Source organism: Papio anubis, chromosome 5 (genome assembly GCF_008728515.1).
Source record: "Papio anubis isolate 15944 chromosome 5, Panubis1.0, whole genome shotgun sequence".
Lineage (NCBI taxonomy): Eukaryota > Metazoa > Chordata > Mammalia > Primates > Cercopithecidae > Papio > Papio anubis.
In genome coordinates, this window is record NC_044980.1 from 30647804 (window position 1) to 30670759 (window position 22956).

General features: G+C 39.0%; 1 protein-coding gene across 9 annotated transcripts in view; it reads right to left on the bottom strand.

Moving 5' to 3' along the window:
- DROSHA (drosha ribonuclease III) overlaps positions 1–22956 on the bottom strand; it is a 138199-nt gene that overhangs the window by 24508 nt on the left and 90735 nt on the right. For all 9 annotated transcript variants that reach the window (XR_002522468.2, XM_009208206.3, XM_009208204.3 and 6 more), the window contains 4 exons: positions 14004–14063; positions 12547–12646; positions 8326–8428; positions 6264–6334 (listed from right to left, as the gene is read on the bottom strand). Coding sequence is in view for 8 of the 9 variants with exons in the window: in XM_009208206.3 (XP_009206470.1) it covers positions 6264–6334; positions 8326–8428; positions 12547–12646; positions 14004–14063 (334 nt within the window). In the remaining variant the exon portion in view is untranslated. The remainder of the gene's footprint in view (positions 1–6263; positions 6335–8325; positions 8429–12546; positions 12647–14003; positions 14064–22956) is intronic.

Consider the following 22956-nt stretch of genomic DNA (forward strand, 5'->3'; position numbering starts at 1 on the left):
TTCATAAGATCTTATGTTTATGAGATCATGCTTTTACAGTGGGTCACTACAAATCCTCACTTGAACTACTGGAATGAGTGAATTTTATGGAAACGCCTAGTACATTACTTTATCCACTGAGTTAAATCTAGAGGCAGTTATAAGGATAACTTCCTCAGGATTAAAGTGCTTTTCCTTTAGTTTCAGACTCTAGGGAGTCTCTGACTGAATTTACTTGCCGACCTTGATGTTAGATTTCTGAAATAAATAACAAAAAAATTCTTTAAGAGGAAACTTGTTTTTTTTTTTTTTTTTTTTTTTTTTTAGAGGGGAAGAAGTATAGGAAAATTTAGTACCACTTGTAACACACAGGGTGATAAAGTAAAATACCTAGTATTTCTTGTACTACTGATATCTTAATAAAATACACTCAGGATTTTTTAAATAATATTTTTTAAAAGCACTTAAACATCAAACTTTCTTTGGGGCACTTTAAAGGACTTCTCTTAACCAATTCAGAAGTCTTTCCTTTGAAATCTCTGTAGTGCAAATTATATTGATTGTTCTTACCTTCTTACAACTTTCTCTCAATACTTTTTTTCTTCCTCCTTTTACCCTAAGTGGACATTTATCAAACTTCAGCCCCTTGCCTGACCTATTCATTACCATTTCCACTGGAGAATTCCACTATTTTCAATGCTTTACTACTTCAGTTTGGATTACTCATTCATTTCTGCTGCAGCACTGACGTCTTACCTAAGCTCCCAGTCCATAACTCTAAATATCACATGGGCACCTATTACCCCATATGGAACATGACCAAATGATAACTTTTCACCTTTCTCCTTAAACTAGAGCAGCTGTTACAGAAGATGGCAGGCTCAGGAGTCAGGCTGCCTGGGTTCAATCCTGATTCCATCTTGGCAAATCACTTAACCTAAGCTTCCATGTCCTCAAGCTGAAGACAAAGATAATTGTAGGACCTACTCGAGCTGTTCTCTGACGAACACCCTGAGCAATGCACTCAAAGTATTAAACCCAGAGCTGGCCCACAGAAAATACTACTGTTAATAATGATGACAACAACAATGATAAACAGCTATCTCTTCCAACCAACCCCAGTGTCCAAGGCTCAAAATTCCCAGGGATCTTGATTCACCTTTCTTCTATCGCCTTCATGTCTTATACTCAAACAAGACTTTGATTTCTCCTTTCATGTCTGCTGCCACCCATCTTGGTGTAATCGCATAACACCCCATGACCAGACTAATGCACCTGTCCATTTCCTCTCTTCTACCCCGTAGACACTGAGATAGGGTTCTGCTGCACCTTGGTGTCAGTGGAAATATATTGAAAAGATCTAGACTGGAACCCCAGTGCTACCATTTATTAGCTCAAGGACCTTAGGCAAGGTCTCTACCTTTAGCTGGCTCTTCTGGAAAATATTCTGATCAGGTCATTTGTTCATGCAACATGTTTTTACTGAATATCTAGCCCTGTCCTAAAGGGGCCTACTGAGAAAGAATGAAGGTAAATAAGTGCAATTTAATACATTGTGGTAAGTCTCATAATAATGAGATAAAAACATGTAAGTGCTAGGAAAACTGCCTGTAGGTGTCAGATAAAGCTTCAAAGAGGAGATGACTCTTCAGATGTGTCCTGAGAATATGAAGATTTTGGCCAATCAGTAGAGAGTGAGAATCAAAAACGGGGCACCAGAAACATACAAATAAGAAGTCTTAAAGTACACAGGCACGAAAAGGTGATTCCTAGTGAATGACACAAAGAGGGATTTAAAACACAGCTGAGAGTCAGATTATGAAAATTATTAAATGCTATGTTATGTAGTATATAGAGCTTGGGAAGCTGTAACCAAAGATTTTAAGCAAGAAAGGCCATAACCAAATCTGCACATTGAAAAGAAGACAACACTAAATGTGGTATGAATGATGGACTGGAGCAGTGGGAGATAACAGCTGGTTAAAGAGTTCAAGTGAGAAATGAGGAGGACAAAAATGAAAGCAGTAGGGTAGCAATTCAAGAAATATTAGGGTCACAATTGATAGAATCTTGCAATTGATCAGATAAGAGGAGAAGAAAGCTTAGGGACAAAAATAAATCCTAAGGTTTCTGGTTTAGAAGATAAAAATAAGGAAAGAGGAACATGTTTGGGGGTTAAAAGTGATGGGTTCAATATTACACATGTTGAAATGAGGTATCTGTGGAACACCGATGAGAAGGTGCCCAGGGGCAACTTGAAAAGACACTTTTTCCTATTTCTGGAGCTCCAGAGAAAAGGCCTGAGTCAGAGGTACTGGTACAGATGTGTAAAGAAAAAAGGTGTGGAAAGCAGGGCACAGGAAAAATCACATTAACACCACTCTATCTTTCTAAGCGGGCTATTAACATAATCAAAATGAAACAATGGATCTGAATGTACTGGGTCAAACAAGAAGAGTTACACAAAGACCAAAATACAAAACCAGCAACACTGGGGCTGAAAGAGTAAAACTCAGTTCAGGGTGAAAAAGAAAAAACTAGCCCTGCTGTTTACAAGGCTGAGCAGACAGGCATAGATAAAGCCAGCAGCAAAGTGAACAGGAAACAATGTTTCCCTCAAGGTCTTGCAGCTGCTGAAAAATGCCATTATGACCCTCTGACTAAGGATCACTGCAGACACTCAATCTCCAAGCTGCCCTTGCCTTGTGACAGCACCCAATCCCAGAGTGATCTCTTGCTGCTCCTAAACTGGCCACAGCCAAGAACCTCCTGAGAATTATTCAGCACTAGCCCAGGCCTCACAAAGGATGTCTCTCTCCACCCCTACAACACAGCCAATCCACCTGACTTTGTTGCCTACAGGTTTGTCCCTGGCTGTCCTTGGCTGATTAGGCTTTCATGACGCCTTATTCAAAAAAGAATTACATTGGTTCACTAACATCTCTCACATGCTACAACTAATAGGTGGAAACCAAAATGGAGATGTCAAATGAGTTAGTGTCCAAGTTTGTGTACTTCAAAATGCTAGAGGAAAACCCATACATTTTGAGCCTTGTACAGTTTCACAAAAGACATACTAAAACAAATTCTGAATCTCAACCACCCCATTTGTAAGATAATATTCAGACTCTGCTTTTAATCCAGTCATTTACTCACTTCACTCTTCTAACAAATATGTATTAAACGCTGCACATGCCAGCATTGCACTAGGTACTGGAAACACAAGATAAGCTCACTAAGTAGACAACTGGGAGAGAGGCAGTTTAAAGAGAAAAGAATCTAAACACCGACTGATGCAATTAAAGACGACAAGTAGAAAACTGCAGCAAAACAGAACAACAGAACACAGTGGACTGGGGATGCAGGTAAGATGGAAGAAGGGGACAGGGAAGAGGTCAGGGTGGGGGAAGGAGTCTAAAGGGTCTGGGGGACACAGAGGCAAGATGGCAGGAAGGAAAAAGAGCAAAGAGGTTGCTGAAATGACCCACAAAAGGTGAAGGCCAGAACAAAGAAAATTTAAGATTTGAGAAAAGGTCTTAAAACACAAACCATCTGGTACAGATGCAAATCAAGATGCACATGTGTTTAGATGTGCAGGACAAAAATGGGGGACACAGAACATCTCTAGATAATCTTCCCATAAGGAGGAAATTCACACATAAAAATCACATATCTCTAGAAAAACAAATACAAAAATCAAATTCTCAGATATGAACATTGTCCAGGTCATATTTTCCAAAACTATTGATCCTTTTTTAAAAAAACTACCCAAAGTAATACAGTAATAACGTCTGACAGCCATTTAAGCTGAAGGTTTCACAGAGGCTTAAAACTGGCTTCCCGTGTACTTTATTGCTCCACGAGGGCTATTTCATTCAATTATAATGACATTTCAATTTGGAATACAGAGTTGCTTCTCCCTTTAAATGTTAAATTGACTTGTTTTGGTGCAGAAAGCATCCAGAGTGCTCTATTATATGCAGGATTAAAAAGGTATCTCTGGCAATATTAATAGCTTAATATTTAAGTTAACAACAAACTATTTTAGAATCTATCATTTTTTCTTAAACTATAATTTGCTTTTTAAACAAGTACTTTCATATTTATGACAAACCCACAGCCAATATCATACTGAATGGGCAAAAACTGGAAAAATTCCCCTTGAAAACTGGCACAAGACAGGGATGCCCTCTCTCACCACTCCTATTCAACATAGTGTTGGAAGTTCTGGCTAGGGCAATCAGGCAAGAGAAAGAAATCAAGGGTATTCAGTTAGGAAAAGAAAAAGTCAAATTGTCCCTCTTTGCAGATGACATGATTGTATATTTAGAAAATCCCATTGTCTCAGCCCAAAATCTCCTTAAGCTGATAAGCAACTTCAGCAAAGTTTCAGGATACAAAATTAATGTGCAAAAATCACAAGCATTCTTATACACCAGTAACAGACAAACAGAGAGCCAAATCACGAATGAACTTCCATTCACAATTGCTTCAAAGAGAATAAAATACCTAGGAATCCAACTTACAAGGGATGTAAAGGACCTCTTCAAGGAGAACTACAAACCACTGCTCAGTGAAATAAAAGAGGACACAAACAAATGGAAGAACATACCATGCTCACGGACAGGAAGAATCAATATCATGAAAATGGCCATACTGCCCAAGGTAATTTATAGATTCAATGCCATCGCCATCAAGCTACCAATGAGTTTCTTCACAGAATTGGAAAAAACTGCTTTAAAGTTCATATGGAACCAAAAAAGAGCCCGCATCTCCAAGACAATCCTAAGTCAAAAGAACAAAGCTGGAGGCATCACGCTACCTGACTTCAAACTATACTACAAGGCTACAGTAACCAAAACAGCATGGTACTGGTACCAAAACAGAGATATAGACCAATGGAACAGAACAGAGTCCTCAGAAATAATACCACACATCTACAGCCATCTGATCTTTGACAAACCTGAGAGAAACAAGAAATGGGGAAAGGATTCCCTATTTAATAAATGGTGCTGGGAAAATTGGCTAGCCATAAGTAGAAAGCTGAAACTGGATCCTTTCCTTACTCCTTATACGAAAATTAATTCAAGATGGATTAGAGACTTAAATGTTAGACCTAATACCATAAAAATCCTAGAGGAAAACCTAGGTAGTACCATTCAGGACATAGGCATGGGCAAAGACTTCATGTCTAAAACACCAAAAGCAATGGCAGCAAAAGCCAAAATTGACAAATGGGATCTCATTAAACTAAAGAGCTTCTGCACAGCAAAAGAAACTACCATCAGAGTGAACAGGCAACCTACAGAATGGGAGAAAATTTTTGCAATCTACTCATCTGACAAAGGGCTAATATCCAGAACCTACAAAGAACTCAAACAAATTTACAAGAAAAAAACAAACAACCCCATCAAAAAGTAGGCAAAGGATATGAACAGACATTTCTCAAAAGAAGACATTCATACAGCCAACAGACACATGAAAAAATGTTCATCATCACTGGCCATCAGAGAAATGCAAATCAAAACCACAATGAGATACCATCTCACACCAGTTAGAATGGCGATCATTAAAAAGTCAGGAAACAACAGGTGCTGGAGAAGATGTGGAGAAATAGGAACACTTTTACACTATTGGTGGGATTGTAAACTAGTTCAACCATTATGGAAAACAGTATGGCGATTCCTCAAGGATCTAGAACTAGATGTAGCATATGACTCAGCCATCCCATTACTGGGTATATACCCAAAGGATTATAAATAATGCTGCTATAAAGACACATGCACACGTATGTTTATTGTGGCACTATTCACAATAGGAAAGACTTGGAATCAACCCAAATGTCCATCAGTGACAGACTGGATTAAGAAAATGTGGCACATATACACCATGGAATACTATGCAGCCATAAAAAAGGATGAGTTTGTGTCCTTTGTAGGGACATGGATGCAGCTGGAAACCATCATTCTGCGCAAACTATCGCAAGAACAGAAAACCAAACACCGCATGTTCTCACTCATAGGTGGGAACTGAACAATGAGATCACTTGGACTCAGGAAGGGGAACATCACACACCAGGGCCTATTATGGGGAGTGGGGAGGGGGGAGGGATTGCATTGGGAGTTATACCTGATGTAAAGGACGAGTTGATGGGTGCTGACGAGTTGATGGGTGCAGCACACCAACATGGCACAAGTATACATATGTAACAAACCTGCACGTTATGCACATGTACCCTAGAACTTAAAGTATAATAATAATAAAAAAAAAAAAGAAAGAAATACCGGATCATTAAAGAGCAAGCGTCCAAATAGCTGCTTGGCTTCCTCCAGGCTTCCCTCCAAGTAAACAGCTCCTAGATGAAAAACAGAGAATGCCAAAAGAGAGTCTCCATCAACAGTCAAAGAAAATGACCTATCTCTATAAAAAGCAAAAACGCAAGCCAAAAACCACTCACAGAAAACAAATCAACATGTTCAGAAGCAATTGTCTTAAAGGTGACATATTTCCTCTTTTTGCTATGCTTTGTGTTACAAATTAGACTGAAATAATACGAAATTCAATTTACTAAAATCTAAATCTAATATTGTAAGTAAAAGAGGCCAAATATTAACTATCATGAAGGGTAAAGGTATAAACCTTACTAAGGGAACAATGCACAAATACTGGACTTTAGTAAAGAAAATGTTCAGTTTTATTTTATGTATTTATAGTTTACGTTTCAGATCAAATATATATAGATACCTAAGGGGGAAAAAAAAACCTGATAGACAAAACCTGAGTCTAGATCAATGAAGACATCTGCAAATAAAATATCAGAGGAAGCTTTACCTTTAATTTGGAAGCATTGGGCACACACACTCATGAATCATAACCAGGAAGTACTATGGTAACATTTTAACTGGTATCAATTACAATGGAGTAGTCATATTTTCTTGAAATCAAATGTTTACACTTGTCTTCAGAAAGGCTGCTTTTCCATGTAAAATGTTAAGGCACTTAGTTGCCAGGGCTTTTGACAACTAAAGACATTTATTATTTATTGACAGTTGTAACAATGATAGTCAAAGTACAGTGGTAGTAACTGTTGTGGTTGGGGAACCACTTATGTCCTGGGTACCATGCAAAGCATTTCCACATTCTTATCTTCACTAGCATGGGGTACCTCAGTCAGAGGACGTTAGAAAAGACTTAGAGGATTTAGGTTTATATTAGTTGATATGCGGGGACAGCTTAAGGAAGTAGAACTTTGCTCTGGATTGGATGCTGCCGGAATCAGATATTAAGATCATTACGACAACTCTGCAAGGTAAGTGACACCATCTCCATCTCACAATCTCACAGATGGGGAAACTGAGGATCAAAGAGATTAGGTAGCTTGCCAAAGACACAGATCTGATAAATGATGGAACAGGAAATTGAATCATGTCTGACTGGTTCTGGAGGCAATGGTAACACCAACTGTCAAAAATATTATGTGTATAGAGCAAAGTAATTCCATGCGACAAATTCTTTGAAAATAGACATATCTGTGAAAAACAGACATAGCTGTGAAAAGACTGCGGATAATTATTAAACATTCTCTTGCCACTATCATAAGCATGAAACTACAATGAGAAGCTTTTATATTCATTTTCAAAGGAAGAGGGCAAAAATGATAAGAACAAAGCCCTTTGAAAGCTAAAATGTACTTGATCATTACCTTAAAAAAAAAATCAAATTGTCAATCTACTGTAACATTTCACTGTAAAGCAAACATACTTGCAATCACCAGCTAATTAACTCTTCATAACTTTCCTGTACCAATGGCTAATTCTGGTTACAGTCAAAAAGAAGCCAAGGAAGTAAAGTGCCTGAGTGAGGAGTGAATCAGTCTTGCTTCAAGTGAATCAATAACAGTTATACAGACTCAAACCCTGGGTAAGGTTTTTAAAATGTGGTGTTTTCAAGATGTTTAAAACAGAAATATTACAAATAGTTTAATCAAAAGCAACAATGGAGTCTCTCAGCAACCTAATCTGTTCATTTATGTATGTGATCCTGACTCAAATCTGGAAAGTAATCCATCTCCATATTAATTCACCTCATTTCAATTCATGAAATGCTAAGCATCTACATGACATCAAGACACCAATTCAGGCAGTAAGAATGGAAAAAAAAAAAAAAAAAAGAGGCATGTTCACTGCTCTGAAGGAACTGAAATAACTATAAGGTGGTAGGTGTCATACTAGGAACGTCCTGTACTTTGGGAACAAGTAATTCTGTCCCAAGTTTCCACATAAAATTTTATGTGCTCTCCAGACTGTTTAGACAAGCAAGAAAGTAGACTATGAAGAGAGAAATTACCTATTAATGCTTCAAAACAATTGGCCATTGCATGTCGAAGGTCCGATTCTCTACAAAGGTCAGGCCCATGAGCATACAGCATAAATCGATCCAGTTCAAGTTTCTACAAAATTCACAATGACAAAATGTAAGAAAGTTTGCCAAAATCTTAACTATAGGAACTCCCCATCTCTTGCAGAGGGTTGGTGTGGAAACGAGATGGGGGCAGGGGAATGGTTACAAATCCATATGAGTATATTAAGAGACAGTTTAGTTTAACATGCATTAGAAGTCCTATAAATACAGTTCAGTTTTCACCAACTCAATTCTTTCCCAAACAGGCTTCTACAACCTCCACTAGTTCAAGCAGGGTTCAGAATTGATCAGATCTGAACTTTCCAATTCCAAGTTCAGACCAAGCACTAGCCCAGGCTGGAATAAGACTCTGCTATGAGACCATAATCCCCTGGGTTCATCCAATATGCCTATGGAGAGAATTACAAACCTAACACAAACTTCTGAAAGTCAGTTTTACATCTTTGACTCAAGTCACGTGGTACTGACAATGTCAGCACCATAAAAAACAGATTTTTTTTTTTTTTTTTGAGACGGAATCTGGCTCTGTCGCCCAGGCTGGAGTGCAGTGGTATGATCTTGGCTCACTGCAACCTCTACCTCCCGGGTTCAAGAGATTCTCCTGCCTCACCCTCTAGAGTAAATGGGACTACAGGCACCCGCCACCACGCCCAGCTAATTTTTGCATTTTTAGTAGAGACAGGGTTTCACCATGTTTGCCAGGCTGGTCTCAAACTCCTGACCTCAGGTGATGCAGTCACCTCAGCCTCGCAAACGGCTGGGATTACAGGCGTGAGCCACCACACCTGACCCAAAATAGATTTTTATGCGGTAGAGTGAGGATCCTCAGAAGACTTCAAAATGCCTTACACTTCTAAATCTTTATTTTTATTTTTATTTTTTGTGAGGATTTGGGGACCCCGATATCTCTGCACTTGTGTCCCCCTTATGAGGTTTCCATACTCATCTCTCTGTGGGTTCAGTGAGACCTTCTGAGCAATGAATTGGATTGATCTTAAGGGCTTTGAAAATAGCACTCGTAGTGCTTTGTGTTTCCTTTTCTGATTTGGCCTCAAAAGAGTTTAGAGCCAAATTTGTAGCCCAGTTCTAGGTGTAGGACTGATGAATATGTCAGTGTGTACTAACTTTACCTCTGGATTCATTTCACTATCTTACTCATAATTTTCCTTTACTTTGATCTCTGTGGCTGCTTATTTCTTATCCCATGGCATTACAACATACAAATCAATTCCAGCCTTTTAGAACTAGACACAACGTGAAAGAATATTTTTTATACAACTCCTGAGATTGAATAAATGGAAATCATAATTCTTTCCATAAAAAAGAGACAAACATTGCATAAATATGCAATAAATCCATTTCCTTTACCATGTAATTCAATTCAACAAATACTAAGCAATAACATGCCACATAACATGGAACAACTCACAAGTCAATGAACAGCCTAGGACAATATGAGTTCCACCAGTCCTCAGACAAAAGACATAGATTTTGTGTGTCTCAGTATGTATCTTAAATATCCATATTTACTCATAATGGAAAAAGACAAAGACAATAAAAATAAGACATATATGCTGTAGTATTTTGTACTGTTTGAAATCCGTGATTATAAAATACACTCAAATGAGTTTTGACTACCACAAATGCAATAGCAGAAAATATCTTTTTAAAAATTGATCCCAAAGTGCAAGAGTTTATACTAGAATATGTAAATTTCATCTGTTTCACAACTTCACTGGGAAAATCTAATTGTTTGCTACCTCTGGAGCCCTGCTTGCGAGCAGACTGCAAGCCATATTTTATCTTATAAACATCTACTGTATTCTGGAGTGCTGCGATGTGAATTTCCTTACTTCTTCTAGTCTCTACTCTATATCCTTATTTTTCCATGTAGGCATTAGTACAACTTTTTTTTTTTTTTTTTTTTTTGAGGCAGAGTCTTGCTCTGTTGCCCAGGCTAGAGTGCAATGGCGCGATCTAGGCTCAATGCAAGCTCCACCTCCAGGGTTCACGCCATTCTACCTCAGCCTCCGGAGTAGCTGGGAGCAGCTGGGACTACAGACGCCTGCCACCACGCCCGGCTAATTTTTTTGTATTTTTCAGCAGGGACAAGGTTTCACCATGTTGGCCAGGATGGTCTCGATCTCCCGACCTCGTGATCTGCATGCCTCGGCCTCCCAAAGTGCTGGGATTACAGGCGTGAGCCACCGTGCCTGGCATCAGTACAACTTTTAAAAAGAATAGAGTGGTATACTACTGTTTATGTGTTAAAATGTTCATTAGTCTGGAAGGTGACCTAGAGCTTTCATTAGATTCTCAAAGGGGGTCAACAATTCTCCATCAATTCCCTCCCCTCCCAAATGGTTAAGGACTACTGGTCTAGACAGAAGAAAGGTGGGACTGCCACAGGCTTCTGCTGCAGCCAATGGGTGCTGAGTACTATGGGAATGGCAAGTCTTGGGCTTGGTGGAAGAAGACCACATAGAAACCCCTGAAGGGAGAAACTAGCCACCTCTGTCATTAGTCATGGCTTTGTACAGCACCCAATGGGTTATATAATAGCTTCTGTTTCATGCTACGGCAATTCCCTACACTTCGTAAATATTCTCCCTATAAGTGTTTGAAAAATAATTATGCCATTCCATTACATCCTAAACTAAAAACAATAAGGAAAGGAGTGACAACCTACTTATTAATATGTATTTCCAGTGGCATTTACGTGAATGATCAGGAAGCATTGTGACAATTAAATCAACCAATCACTTAAGCAGTTTTACATAGAGTTGTGAAATTTCATTCATTGTGAGCCTGCCAAAACCAAGTTAGCTTGCCTGGTTGCTTACAGGTTTTCATTAAGACATCAGTATTTACTTTCTCAAATGCCACCAAAACCAGTTCCAAGCCTACCACTGTAGCTACAATGATGATGTTATCACATAAAATAAAACTGTGTTATTGCTAATACATAAGCTAAAATTAACCACATTTTGAATATAATTAATGCCTTGGCAAGATCAAATTAAGAAACCAGTCATAAACCTAGGATGAGCTTTACTCTTTCTATCAAAATCAAACTTTTATATCAAAATGAAGAAAAGACACAAATTAGGCAAAACCCACAAAAGTTTTTCCAGTGGCTCCTCAGTGTTTGGGGATTTAAGAGCCACCACTCTACCTACTATTAAATAAACCCAAAGGTCTATAAAAATGTAAGGATTTATCACAAGAACATGGGTCGCATCAATAAAAACAGCCCCTACAAAATTATTAACATCTTTGTGTAATTACTATAAACAAGTATTATGCCTAGCACTTTATAAATGATGTCATTAAAGCTCATAATCTCATTTAATTCTCACAACCAGGCTGTGTGCCAAGGGCTAATGTCATTTCCATTTTACAGATGAGAAAGCAGAGGCTTGGAGAAGAGAACAACAATTTGTCAATTTGTCCATAGCCACCTGTTTCTAAGAGAAGGAGTGTGGACTGGAACCCTGATGAGTCAGTGCAAGTGTCCATGTGCTTATCAGCTATGATTTATTCTAATAAGACATCATATGGAGATGGAAACATCAAATCAGAGCACGTTTATCTGAATTATAAAAAGGTTCTGTTAGTTACTGAGCTAAGTCAATGAGGCTAGGGGAACAGCCTAAGCCCTAAATCTTAATAGGATTTGTGATTTGGGGGATTCTCAAAGGTGTAGAAAGTACCCCTAGTGGATAAAAAATGGTCTGTAATCTTCTGTTCAAAACTATCATTCGGCTTGTTAACATAAATTAGAAACAAATGTACTACAGAAATATTACACAAAGGGAAAATACAGCATATTTCATTTCTTTTGCTTTGTTCCCATGTTCCTTTTCCTCAAATGTTTAACTCAGTTCATGCACATCTGTCAAATTTTTCTTCATCTGTTCTCAAGTTACCTCACTGTGGAGTTCATTAGCTGCTGGTGAAACTCACTAAGGTAACAAAACTAGTAAGACTGGATCCTTAAAACCCAACAAAAAATACTTCCTGGTGTGTAAAATATTAACACCCCTAATATATCCTAAAGAGTTACTTATTCAAATGCAAAATTATGCATGGGCCGCAGAAGAGCATGTCAGACATAACTACAAATGCTGCAGATGTTTTCTGTACCTTTGCTAGCATGGCAAGGTGCTGATTCTGAACAATGGCAGTTCGATAGGTTGCTAATCCTCCTTCTTCCAGACTAGGAAACAAATAGTACAAATGGACACTACAAAAAAAAAAAAAAGGAAGTACATTAATAAATACGCATCACAACATTCTGTCTGTGGCTCTGAGTCACAGAAACTGGGCTGGCACACAGTATCTGTGCAATGGATATCAGCTGAATCAAACTAAAGGATCTGATTAAAGTCTTTGAAAGTTAAATGGTAAGAACAATATATTTGAATGTGCTTAAACCTAGAAGGCACCATTCACTCATATGTTCACATTTATTTCTGTTAAAAGGTTTCTCTGAAATCTGTTCTCTGATGACAACAAAGAGCAGAATAATCAATTACACACTCTAGGAGTAAACACATTTAATACTAAAACTTGGGAGTGAAACAAATGCTTTTCCTTGGGCTATGTGTGGCCCCTGGAGAGAGGAGTCCCTTCTCCTGATTATGTCCATCTTGTGAAAAGAAATAACCTAAAGAGAAAAAAAACAGCTCAAGAGAGTTCCAAGAGAAGCATGTATTATCTCCCTTTAAAAGAGAAATTGTGTCAGTATAGAAAAGCAACACACACTTTCCTGCCCCTATTTCGTTTCTTTTTTTTGAGACAGAGTCTCACTCTGTAACCCAGGCTAAAGTGTTGTGGCACAATCTCAGCTCAATGCAACCTTCACCTCTCAGGTTCAAGCGATTCTCCTGCCTCAGCCTCCCAGGTAGCTGGGACTACAGGCACGCACCACCACACCTGGCTAATTTTTGTATTTTTAGTAGAGATGGGGTTTCGTCATGTTGGCCAGGCTGGTCTTGAACTCCTGACCTCATGTGATCCACCCGCCTTGGCCTCCCAAAGTGCTGGGATTACAGGCGTGAGTCAGCGTGCCTGGCGTCCTACCCCTACTTTCAAATTAAGGATCCTAAAACACTTCTGGAGAGAAACACACACACACACACACACACACACACACACACACACAAATCTGGTCATTAAAATTACTTGTAAGTTTTACTTCCCTTGAGATCAGAAAGAGTAAGAAAGGGATCAAAGACAAATCCTAGACGTTGAAATGACATTTTAAAATATCATCCCTTTCTTTACAAATTGAATATAAGCTCTGAAGCATCTAGACCAAGACAAGCTGATCTCTTGTGGCTGTAAGCAACTTTAACATATACTTGACAGGACAGAGACACCAGCCTTTCATCTTGTAATCTCACTCATTACAGCATCAGTGAGTGCGAGTTGTCAGGGCAAGAGCCACAGACATGTGGCTTTTGAGCTCGACAAAACAGATAAAATACATGGTGTATCAATGCCTTATTTGGCTAATTACAAAGAAAGCAATGTAATAAGTATGTTACCTATAAAATGTAATTATTGAGGAACTGTAAAAAACAAAAAAGCCTAATTACCTGGTCAGAAATTCAACAACAGCATCACCCAGGAATTCCAACCGCTCATTGTGGTTAATCCTACAATGGGAATTAAGAAGATTACTTACTATAGCATACTAACACTCCCCCCCACCCCCGCAAGAAAAGAGCACATGAGGGTTAGCTCCTTTAGTAATCAAACCACCTTCCCTATTCCTCATAATTAAGAGCACAGACCACCATCTTAGCCCAGAGGCACCTGGCACCTGCCTAATGGGAAGGAGGGGTGCACTCCTTCACACCACGTGGGTCAGGCTTTCTACCAGGGGGCTTCCTTCCCCTGGGAACCAGACTTAAAGCATCCAGAGCCTTCAAAGTGGTATCTCACTAACAATCGTGAGTATTTCCTTACTACTATCAGGTAGAAGACAGAAGAACACCTTCAGTGGATTTTCTGACCACTGAAAAATTCGTTTTGATACAATGTCCTAAAGCCAGTTCCACATCACTCCAACTCTACACTCAACCTAGCATCTGAAGTCCTTCAAAATAAGTGTAATCTACGTTTTCAGCCTCGTTACCCACTCCTATCCTATCCTATCTACTCATCGGGCCCTGCTCCAAAACCCCTGCCATTCTCTGAAAGAGGCATCACCTAAGACACTCAGTGTGCCTCTTCAGGCCAAGCTCCCTGCCACCCCAGAGCCTTCTACTCTCTCCCATACAATGAGCCACGCTGAAAATCTACTCACCCCTCAAGGCCCAGCAAAAATGTTATCTTCTTTATGAAGCCCTGCCCGATGCCACTCATCAAAATTAATACTTCCCCTTCAGTGCACAGATTACACTTTATTTACACTTTAATTATATGATGAAGTCATATCTCACAGGCTGTTATTTTCTCATGTCCGCATACAAGGCTGAAAGGACCAAGAAGGTGGCCCATGGAAAACCTCCTCCTGCGTCTCAGTGAAGCCAATGGAGCACCTCCTCTCAGTACTAACGTGCTTCTCTCACTGCCCCTTTGGTTGAGCACAGACATGACATGAAGTGATTTAGGTTTTCAACAGGCCACACTGGCTGCTGCTGTGTAGACACAGAGTGCAGGACACAGAAGCACTGAGGGGAGGTTGCAGCAGATGCAAGGAGACTTTCCCACATGGGAGGCTTAGGCTAGGGAGGTCACAGTGGAGACGAGGGAAACCGTCACATTTGGGATGTATTTTGGAGAAACAGCCGAAAAAGAATTGTTGATAGCTGGAGTTGGGATTTGGAAGCTAAGTGAAAGAAAAGAATGAAGGTCAATGTCTAGGCTTTAGCTTAAGTAGCCTGTGAGAAGTGGTGCTATTTACTGTGGAGGGGAGGACCAAAAGGAAAACAGGTTTGGGGTAAAAGCAAGAGGTGCATTTTGGACGTTAACTTTGAAGTGCCCATCAAATATCCAAATGGAAAGATCCAGTAGAGTGCTAGATACTAACTTTCTGCTCATGGGCTAGGACAAAGTTGCTAATGAATCTTTAGAGTTGGTCAATGTTAGACAGAATTTCAGGTGATGAATCATATGACACCACTTGAGAGGATGCAGCCAGAGGGAAAAAAAGGTGCCAGGAATGAACCCAGGGAGTGCTGAAGTTGAGAAGTCAAGCAGGAGGGAAGCCAGAAAAGGAGACCTGGCCAGGGAGGTAGGAGGAAAAGGAAGTCAGTATGCTCTCCTCAAGGACAGCATGTTATCCTGCAGCCATAGGGAAGAATGTGTTTCAAGAGAGAAGTGGTGAGCCATGCCCAATGTTGCTTAGACTCAAGTCAGATGAGAACAGACCACCGATTCAGTCCTGTGAAGTCACTGAGGCCCTTGATAGGCTATATGTGAAGTGGTGGAGACAAACCTGCTTGTGACTACAGTAAGCTGGAGAAATAATAAGTTGTATGGAATTGTATAGTAGCCCTCCCATACCCATGGTTTCACATTCCACAGTTTCAGTTACCCCTGGCCAACCACAGTCTGAAAACATTAAGTGGAAAATTTCAGAAATAAACAATTCATAAGTTTTAAATTGCATGCTGTTCTTTACCGCATGGTAAAATCTTGTGCTGTCCCACCCTATCTCACCTGGGATAATCCCTTTTTCTAGTATCTCTATGCTGTCACTTAATAGCCATGTGGGCTACCAGATCGACTGTCATAGTATCTCAGTGCCTATTCAAGTCATCCTTATTTTACTTAATAATGGTCCCAAAGCACAAGAGTCATGATGCTGGCATACTGTTATTTATTTACTTTTTACTTTTATTTTAGGTTCAGGGGTACCTGTGCAGGTTTGTTACATAGGTAAGCTGCATGTCATGGGGTTTGGCATATAGAAGGCATGTTGTTATAACTCTTCTATTTTATTATTGTTGCTGTTAATCTCTTACTGTGCCTAATTTATAATTTAAACTTCATTATAGGTATGTATGTGTAGGAAAAAACACAGTACGTATAGGGTTATGTACTATCTTTGGTTTCATGCATTCACTAGAGGCCTTGGAAGGATAAGCGGGGGGATGACTAAATATGAGGAAGAACCTGAATGTCTGATTCAAGGCTGGCTGCTGAAAGAGAAAATATGAGTCTGGGGATATACACGGGGAGAAAAACCAAAGGGATGCACTGAGGAGGGAAGGAGGACACATAGAGTCCCTGGGGTCTGAGCAAAGACAGCAAAGGACAGGCTTGGGCATGAGCAGAAACTGGCCTCACTAACTACAGGGGCTTTCTTAAATCTCTCTGACACCAAACCACATCTCCCCAAAAAACTCAATAGCTGCCTGTCGACTCTCAACCTATCTGGCTTTCAAGGCCATTCTTTATCTAGTTTCATCATACCCACCCCTTTTATCTACTTTTAACAGCAACTTTCAACTCCATGTTGATCAACCTGCACAACTATACCATGCACATACTATCCCCTCTCCTTTCCCTGCTACCTCTCCCAAATCGCACTCATTCCTACAGCCAACTGGGAGGCCGACCCTAAGTACTGGAGCTTCCAGGGGTGCGGGCTAACTCCCACCATCCCACCCCCATTCCCACAGAACTTTAACCCCTATCACTCCATTTACAACAAAATTAGATCATATCTGTATTATTCTGCTTCATGTGTGCCAGTTTAATTTCCATATGTAAAGTATCCCTATAGTTTCCATATATAGTAGAAAATTTAAAATATTTGTAAATTATTCTTAGCTACCAAATCATCTACTTAGAAATTTAAGCAGAACTGCTATCATTTCACTTACTGCATTAGTAAGTTTATTCTTCTACCCTACTATTCCTCCACATTTTGGAATTTTACAGCAAATAAAAGGTAATAGGAAAAATCTGGTAAGTTGTGAACAATGAATAAGTGATTCTGAACCCTCCTTTCAATTTATGGCCTTTAATTTATGTGAAAACATCATTTTTGGAAAGCAATTACAGGTGAAGCATCCATAATCCAAAATCCAAAGTATTCCAAAATTTGAAACTCTTGAGTGTCAATATGATGCCACAAGTGGAAAGCTCCACACCTGACCTTATGTGACAGGCTCAATAAAAACTTTGTCTATACAAAAGTATTAATAATGTTGTATAAAATTACCTTCAGGCTATGTTAGTCTAAACCCATCTGGTTTTCAAGGCCATTCCAAGGCCATCTTATATATATTTCATACATATAAAATATGTATGAAATATAAGTGAATTTCAGTTATAATTGTGTCCTATCCCCAAGATATCTCACTATGTATATGCAAATATTCCAAAATCCAAAAAAATCTGAAACACTGCTGGTCCCAAGCATTTTGGATAAGGGATACTCAACTGTAATAGCCAATAATGGGAAATGAAAAAGAGAGACAGAGAAAGAGAAAATACATTCATATCTAGCTGACAAATTCATAATCTCATAATTCAGTTAAAAAAAACGGGGGGTGGGGGGAGGCCAGGTGTGGCTTATGCCTGTAATCCTAGCACTTTGGGAGACTGAGATGGGAGATTGCTTGAGGCCAGATGTTCAGGACCAGCCTAGGCAACAAAGAAAGACCTTGTCTGTACAAAAAATTAAAAAATTAACCAGGTGCGGTGGCACATTCCTGTAGTCTCATCTACTCTGGAGGCTGAGGCGGGAGGATCACTTGAGCCTGGGAGGTCAAAGCTGCGGTGAGTTATGATTATACCACTGCACTCCAGCCTGGGTGACAGTGGGAGACCATGTCTCAAAAAAAAAAAAAAAGCAGTAGGTCCTAAAACAAACTTTTCTTACTTTTACCAAATATATACTAGACTTTAAAGGACTTTTTTTTGTTGCTACTCCACTAGCCAAGAGTGACTCAAAAGTTCCACAGTGGAGTATAACACATTATATTAACAAAAAAAAATTTCAAAACTTTTCAATACTGAGATTTTGCTTTCTGTCAAATACACCAGAACTTCAAAAGCATCTGCCATCATTCTTGGAGAAAGCATCAAGAAATAGAGGCATGATTTAATGGTAAGACGATGTTAACTCCTAAGTCTTCCTGCAATTTCAAGAAACCTATTAAGCTACTGTCCTGGGTAAGGATAGAAATAAGAAAGAAATAGTGAGTTTTAAAAAATAAATTCTTTTTCATGAGCCAGTAAAATAAAAATGCATTTTCTGTGGCACAGGCTTTATCTTGTTCCTAATAGTGCAAAGTACTATACAGAAAAATCTTCACATGGAAAGCAAGAAACTGGGGGCAAAGGAGTTGGGGACAAACCATATTTGGATGTCTAATGCATTTTTAAAGAATAATAAGACATTTGGCCAAATATGACAATAAGTCATATTTGGTATATGCTTGAAGTCAAATATTATTTTAAATGAAGTCATACTGGCTTTAAGTTTTACCTTAATTTCTTTTATAAACTTTCATGGAGACAAAAACTATGTCTAGCGTTTTAATAACCACAAAGTTGGATTATTATTCATTTTGTTGAAATACAAGGTCATGGTTCTAACCAGGTTTATTCAATAGAGAGTCTGCTATTTATTAAATATCCAACATATGTTTTTCTGTATCTACATTATGACTAAACTCTGGCAATAAGCCATAAATAAGAATGGGGATTAAATACCACTTTAGTTTATTATTATACTATACAATTCCTAAGCCAATGGTTTATCTGGAAAAATGGGAAGAGTGGGCTGCTAGTCCTCATAGCAGTAGCAAATCTTTTGTTCCTTCTTTCATTGCTTAGACTTTCTTTAATCACCCTCCTTATAAATACTAGCAGGTTCCAAGATGAGATGTTTACTGAGCAGTAAACACTCCATTTGTTTTTAAGAAGTGAATCAACAGAGGCATTATGAAATGTAGATTAACTGTAACATTTATACAGGACATTTTGTCTGAGGAATGCACTTTATAAAACACAACAATCTCCCTGTAACAGTAAGTACTGTAAGGTGCCATTCACTCCAAGGAAAGCCATCTCGGGATAGGCCAAATCCAGTGAGGGTAGGCAGAATCTTTCGCACTCTGGCATCCCAAGCCTCAAGCAGTGACTCAGAGAGTAGAGCTAGAGGGGGCCTTGGAGGTCAGTGGGAACTTCTACCCAATTCAGGATTCCTTCACCTCACCGCATCTGCCTGGACACTTGTAGGGAGGACAGGCCACAGACCCAGTAGATCTGAAACTACTGGACTTGGGAATTAACTTGAAGCATTTAGGGTGGTAAATTCATTCAGTGGAATTTATATATATTTAATATATATTATTGTGCTTTTAATGCAAAATATACTTGCAACTACCATTTCCTTAAATACAGAGACATTAACAAATAGTCCATATGTGTCTCTCTGTTGGTCCAATAATTTTTTTTTTTTTTTTTTTGAGACAGAGTCTCACTCTGTCATATGATCATGGCTCACTGCAACCTCCACCTCCTGGGTTCAAGTGATTCTCCTGCCTCAACCACCCGAGTAGTTGGGATTACAGGAGGCCACCACCATGCCTGGCTGATTTTTGTGTTTTTAGTAGAGACAGGGTTTCATCATGTTGGCCAGGCTGGACTTGAACTCCTGACCTCAGGTGATCCACCCACCTTGGCCTCCGAAAGTGCTGGAATTACAGGCATGAGCCATAGTGCCTGGCCAAGATTTTTATGCAATATATGTAGCAATGACTCTCCAAAAGAAAAAAAAAAATCAAATCAAACCAAGGCAGCTTGATTTTCCCCTTTTTTCCATTGCTACTCTTCTGGCCCCTCCTTCCCAAGGGTCTTACTGATAATACATGGATTACTTGAATGCCACCAAATGCCTAATCCTTCAGACACCCTTTTTGTGGTAATAGTTCATCACAATTTGCATGAATGAATTAAATATAACTATTCAGCTCACATTTAGTTGGTTAAACACTGACGTTTTTAAAATTATGGGTGGCATATTCGCTTGAGATAACAGCATCATAAAAGTTAATTATTTTGTAGTTTTCATGGGCAGCCAGGCTATCAAGAATTATTTATTAATTTTAAGGCTTCATGCCTTTTTTGTAAACCCTAGCCCAACCCAAATGAGATTAAGAAAGATACTACCCAGCCATTTAAACTGCTGACCATAACCCTTCTTGATCCCCACCGTTGCCCTATTTCTAGTCAATAAGTAAATAGCCTGGGATAAAGTAGTATGATGAATGGCATTCCTTCCTTTAATACTTATTTACTGAGTACTTGTTCTGTGAAAGGTCCTAGTTACAAAGAACGGAGAGAAAAAACATGGGTAGGACCATAGAACTTCAAAATCCTTACAGTCCAGTAAAGAAAAATAGCCCCATAACACAATTATGGGTGCACAGAAGAACAAGAATATGTACCATAAAATAAATACCAGCAGGATTTGAGCCGGATATTACAAGGTTACATGGGCATTACAGAGGAAGTTTTACAATGACGATCAGCACACAGGGAAGGGACAGGGTATGCTTGACAACCCAGGTAAGCAGCTCTGTCTTACTTGGGTCAATCTGTGAGAAGCTGTGCCCAGCTGTGGACTGCTAGCTGATAGCAGTCAACTAGCAGCAGATCCTGGCAGCCAACGCCAAGAGGCTCTCTCTGAACAGACACTTGGGGTCAACTCTGCATCAGCAAAAAAATCATATTCAGGGCAAGAGCCTCTCAACACAAGCAGCAAAGGCCAAATGTCAAAGGACAAGAGAGATTATTTGTTTATTCTCTGTCAATATCATTTTCAAAATGGTAAATTCAAACATCACACAGTTTCTCAAGCGTCATCCCTTCTGCCATGGTAAGAAAGCCACCTGTTTGTAACAGAGCAAAAGAAAACATAAATCATGGGGTTCGAATGATGTTACCAAAAGACATAATTTACATACCAACAACTGCGGTAGGGGAAGATGAGACAAAGACGATTTAAAGCCAGATTTTCATCATTGAAAAGTACATGTCTATGGTGTTTGTGTAGCCATGTTAGAGGGCTATGGGTATTTAGGATTCTGCTTATCAAAATACAGACTTTACAACATCACAGGAAAAGAAAACTACAAACCAGTATCTTGTGAATATAGACACACAAATCCTAAGCAAAATACTACCAAACTGAATACAGCAGCACATGAGAAGAATGAGATAACCAAACTGAATACAGCAGCACATGAGAAGAATAAAACCATGGTCACACCATCCCCAAGGGTGTGATTAAGAGCTGTTTTAATTCATTCTTTTCTGATCTTAGACTCTCACAGAATATCACGTGAGGTGTATGGGCAGATGATCATTTTCAAACAAGAATTTTAAAGCTCTATCCTGCTTTTCCTTTTACCTCTTGATTGAAGAGGTTTGGTTTATGATAACCTCAAAGGCAACAACTCAAGGCAAGTCAATTTTTTAAAAACCTGACAAATGAAGGAGATATTGGAAAAGGAAGCCATGTCAGCCATTGCTGGCAATTTTTGTGGAGGCCAGTGGGCAGCTGAAGTAATTGCCTCAATTTCCTGTCACTTCCAACCCTACTCTGTCCACCTTTAATCCATCTGTCTGGATCCCCAGAATGATAAGCATAGCTATTCCATTTTCCAACCCCCCATCTTAAAAAGAAAGCCACCCTCAAGTAATTTCCTCTACTGGCTTTCCAAATAGAACCTGCTGTACCTCACACACAAAGATAATCCTCCTTGCAAGCAACCCCAGAACCTCATCAGCCATTAAGCATTTGCTTCCATTCAGTTGTCAAACTGTGTTAATAAGTTTATATAGACCTACGCCATTCCATTCCCAGATTCTTCGAAGGCCTCAAGACCACACATAAATGAGAATATCAATATGGGAAGGTATCTTATAAAACCAGGAAATTAAATAAGAAAAGCTAACGTACAAAACTTTCTGACTCGTTATATGAGGCTAGTATTACCATTGTAATGAAACTAGACAAAACATCACAGGAAAAGAAAACTACAAACCAGTATCTTGTGAATATAGACACACAAATCCTAAGCAAAATACTACCAAACTGAATACAGCAGCACATGAGAAGAATGAGACACCACAATCAAGTGGGAGGCATTCCAGGAAAGCCAGGTTGGTTTAACACCCCAAATCAATTAGAATAAGAGAATAAAATGACATGATTATGTTAACAGCTACGGAAAAAGCATGTGACAAAATTCAACACCATTTCATGATAAAAACACTTAGCAACTAAGAATAGAAGAGACCTTCTTTACTCTGATAAAAAGCATCTATAAAAACCCAACAGCTAACATCATCCTCAATAGTGAAAGACTGAATGCTTCCTACTGAGATTAGGAAGACAAAGATCTGCTCTCAATACTTCTATTCAGTATTGTACTGAAGGCTCTAGACAGGGCAACTAAGTTAAGAAAATGAAATTAAAAGGATTACACAAGAAGAAGTAAAACTATTGCTATTTGTAGATAATATTAGTTCATGTATAAAAAAATCCTAAGGAATCCACTAAAAAACTATTAGACC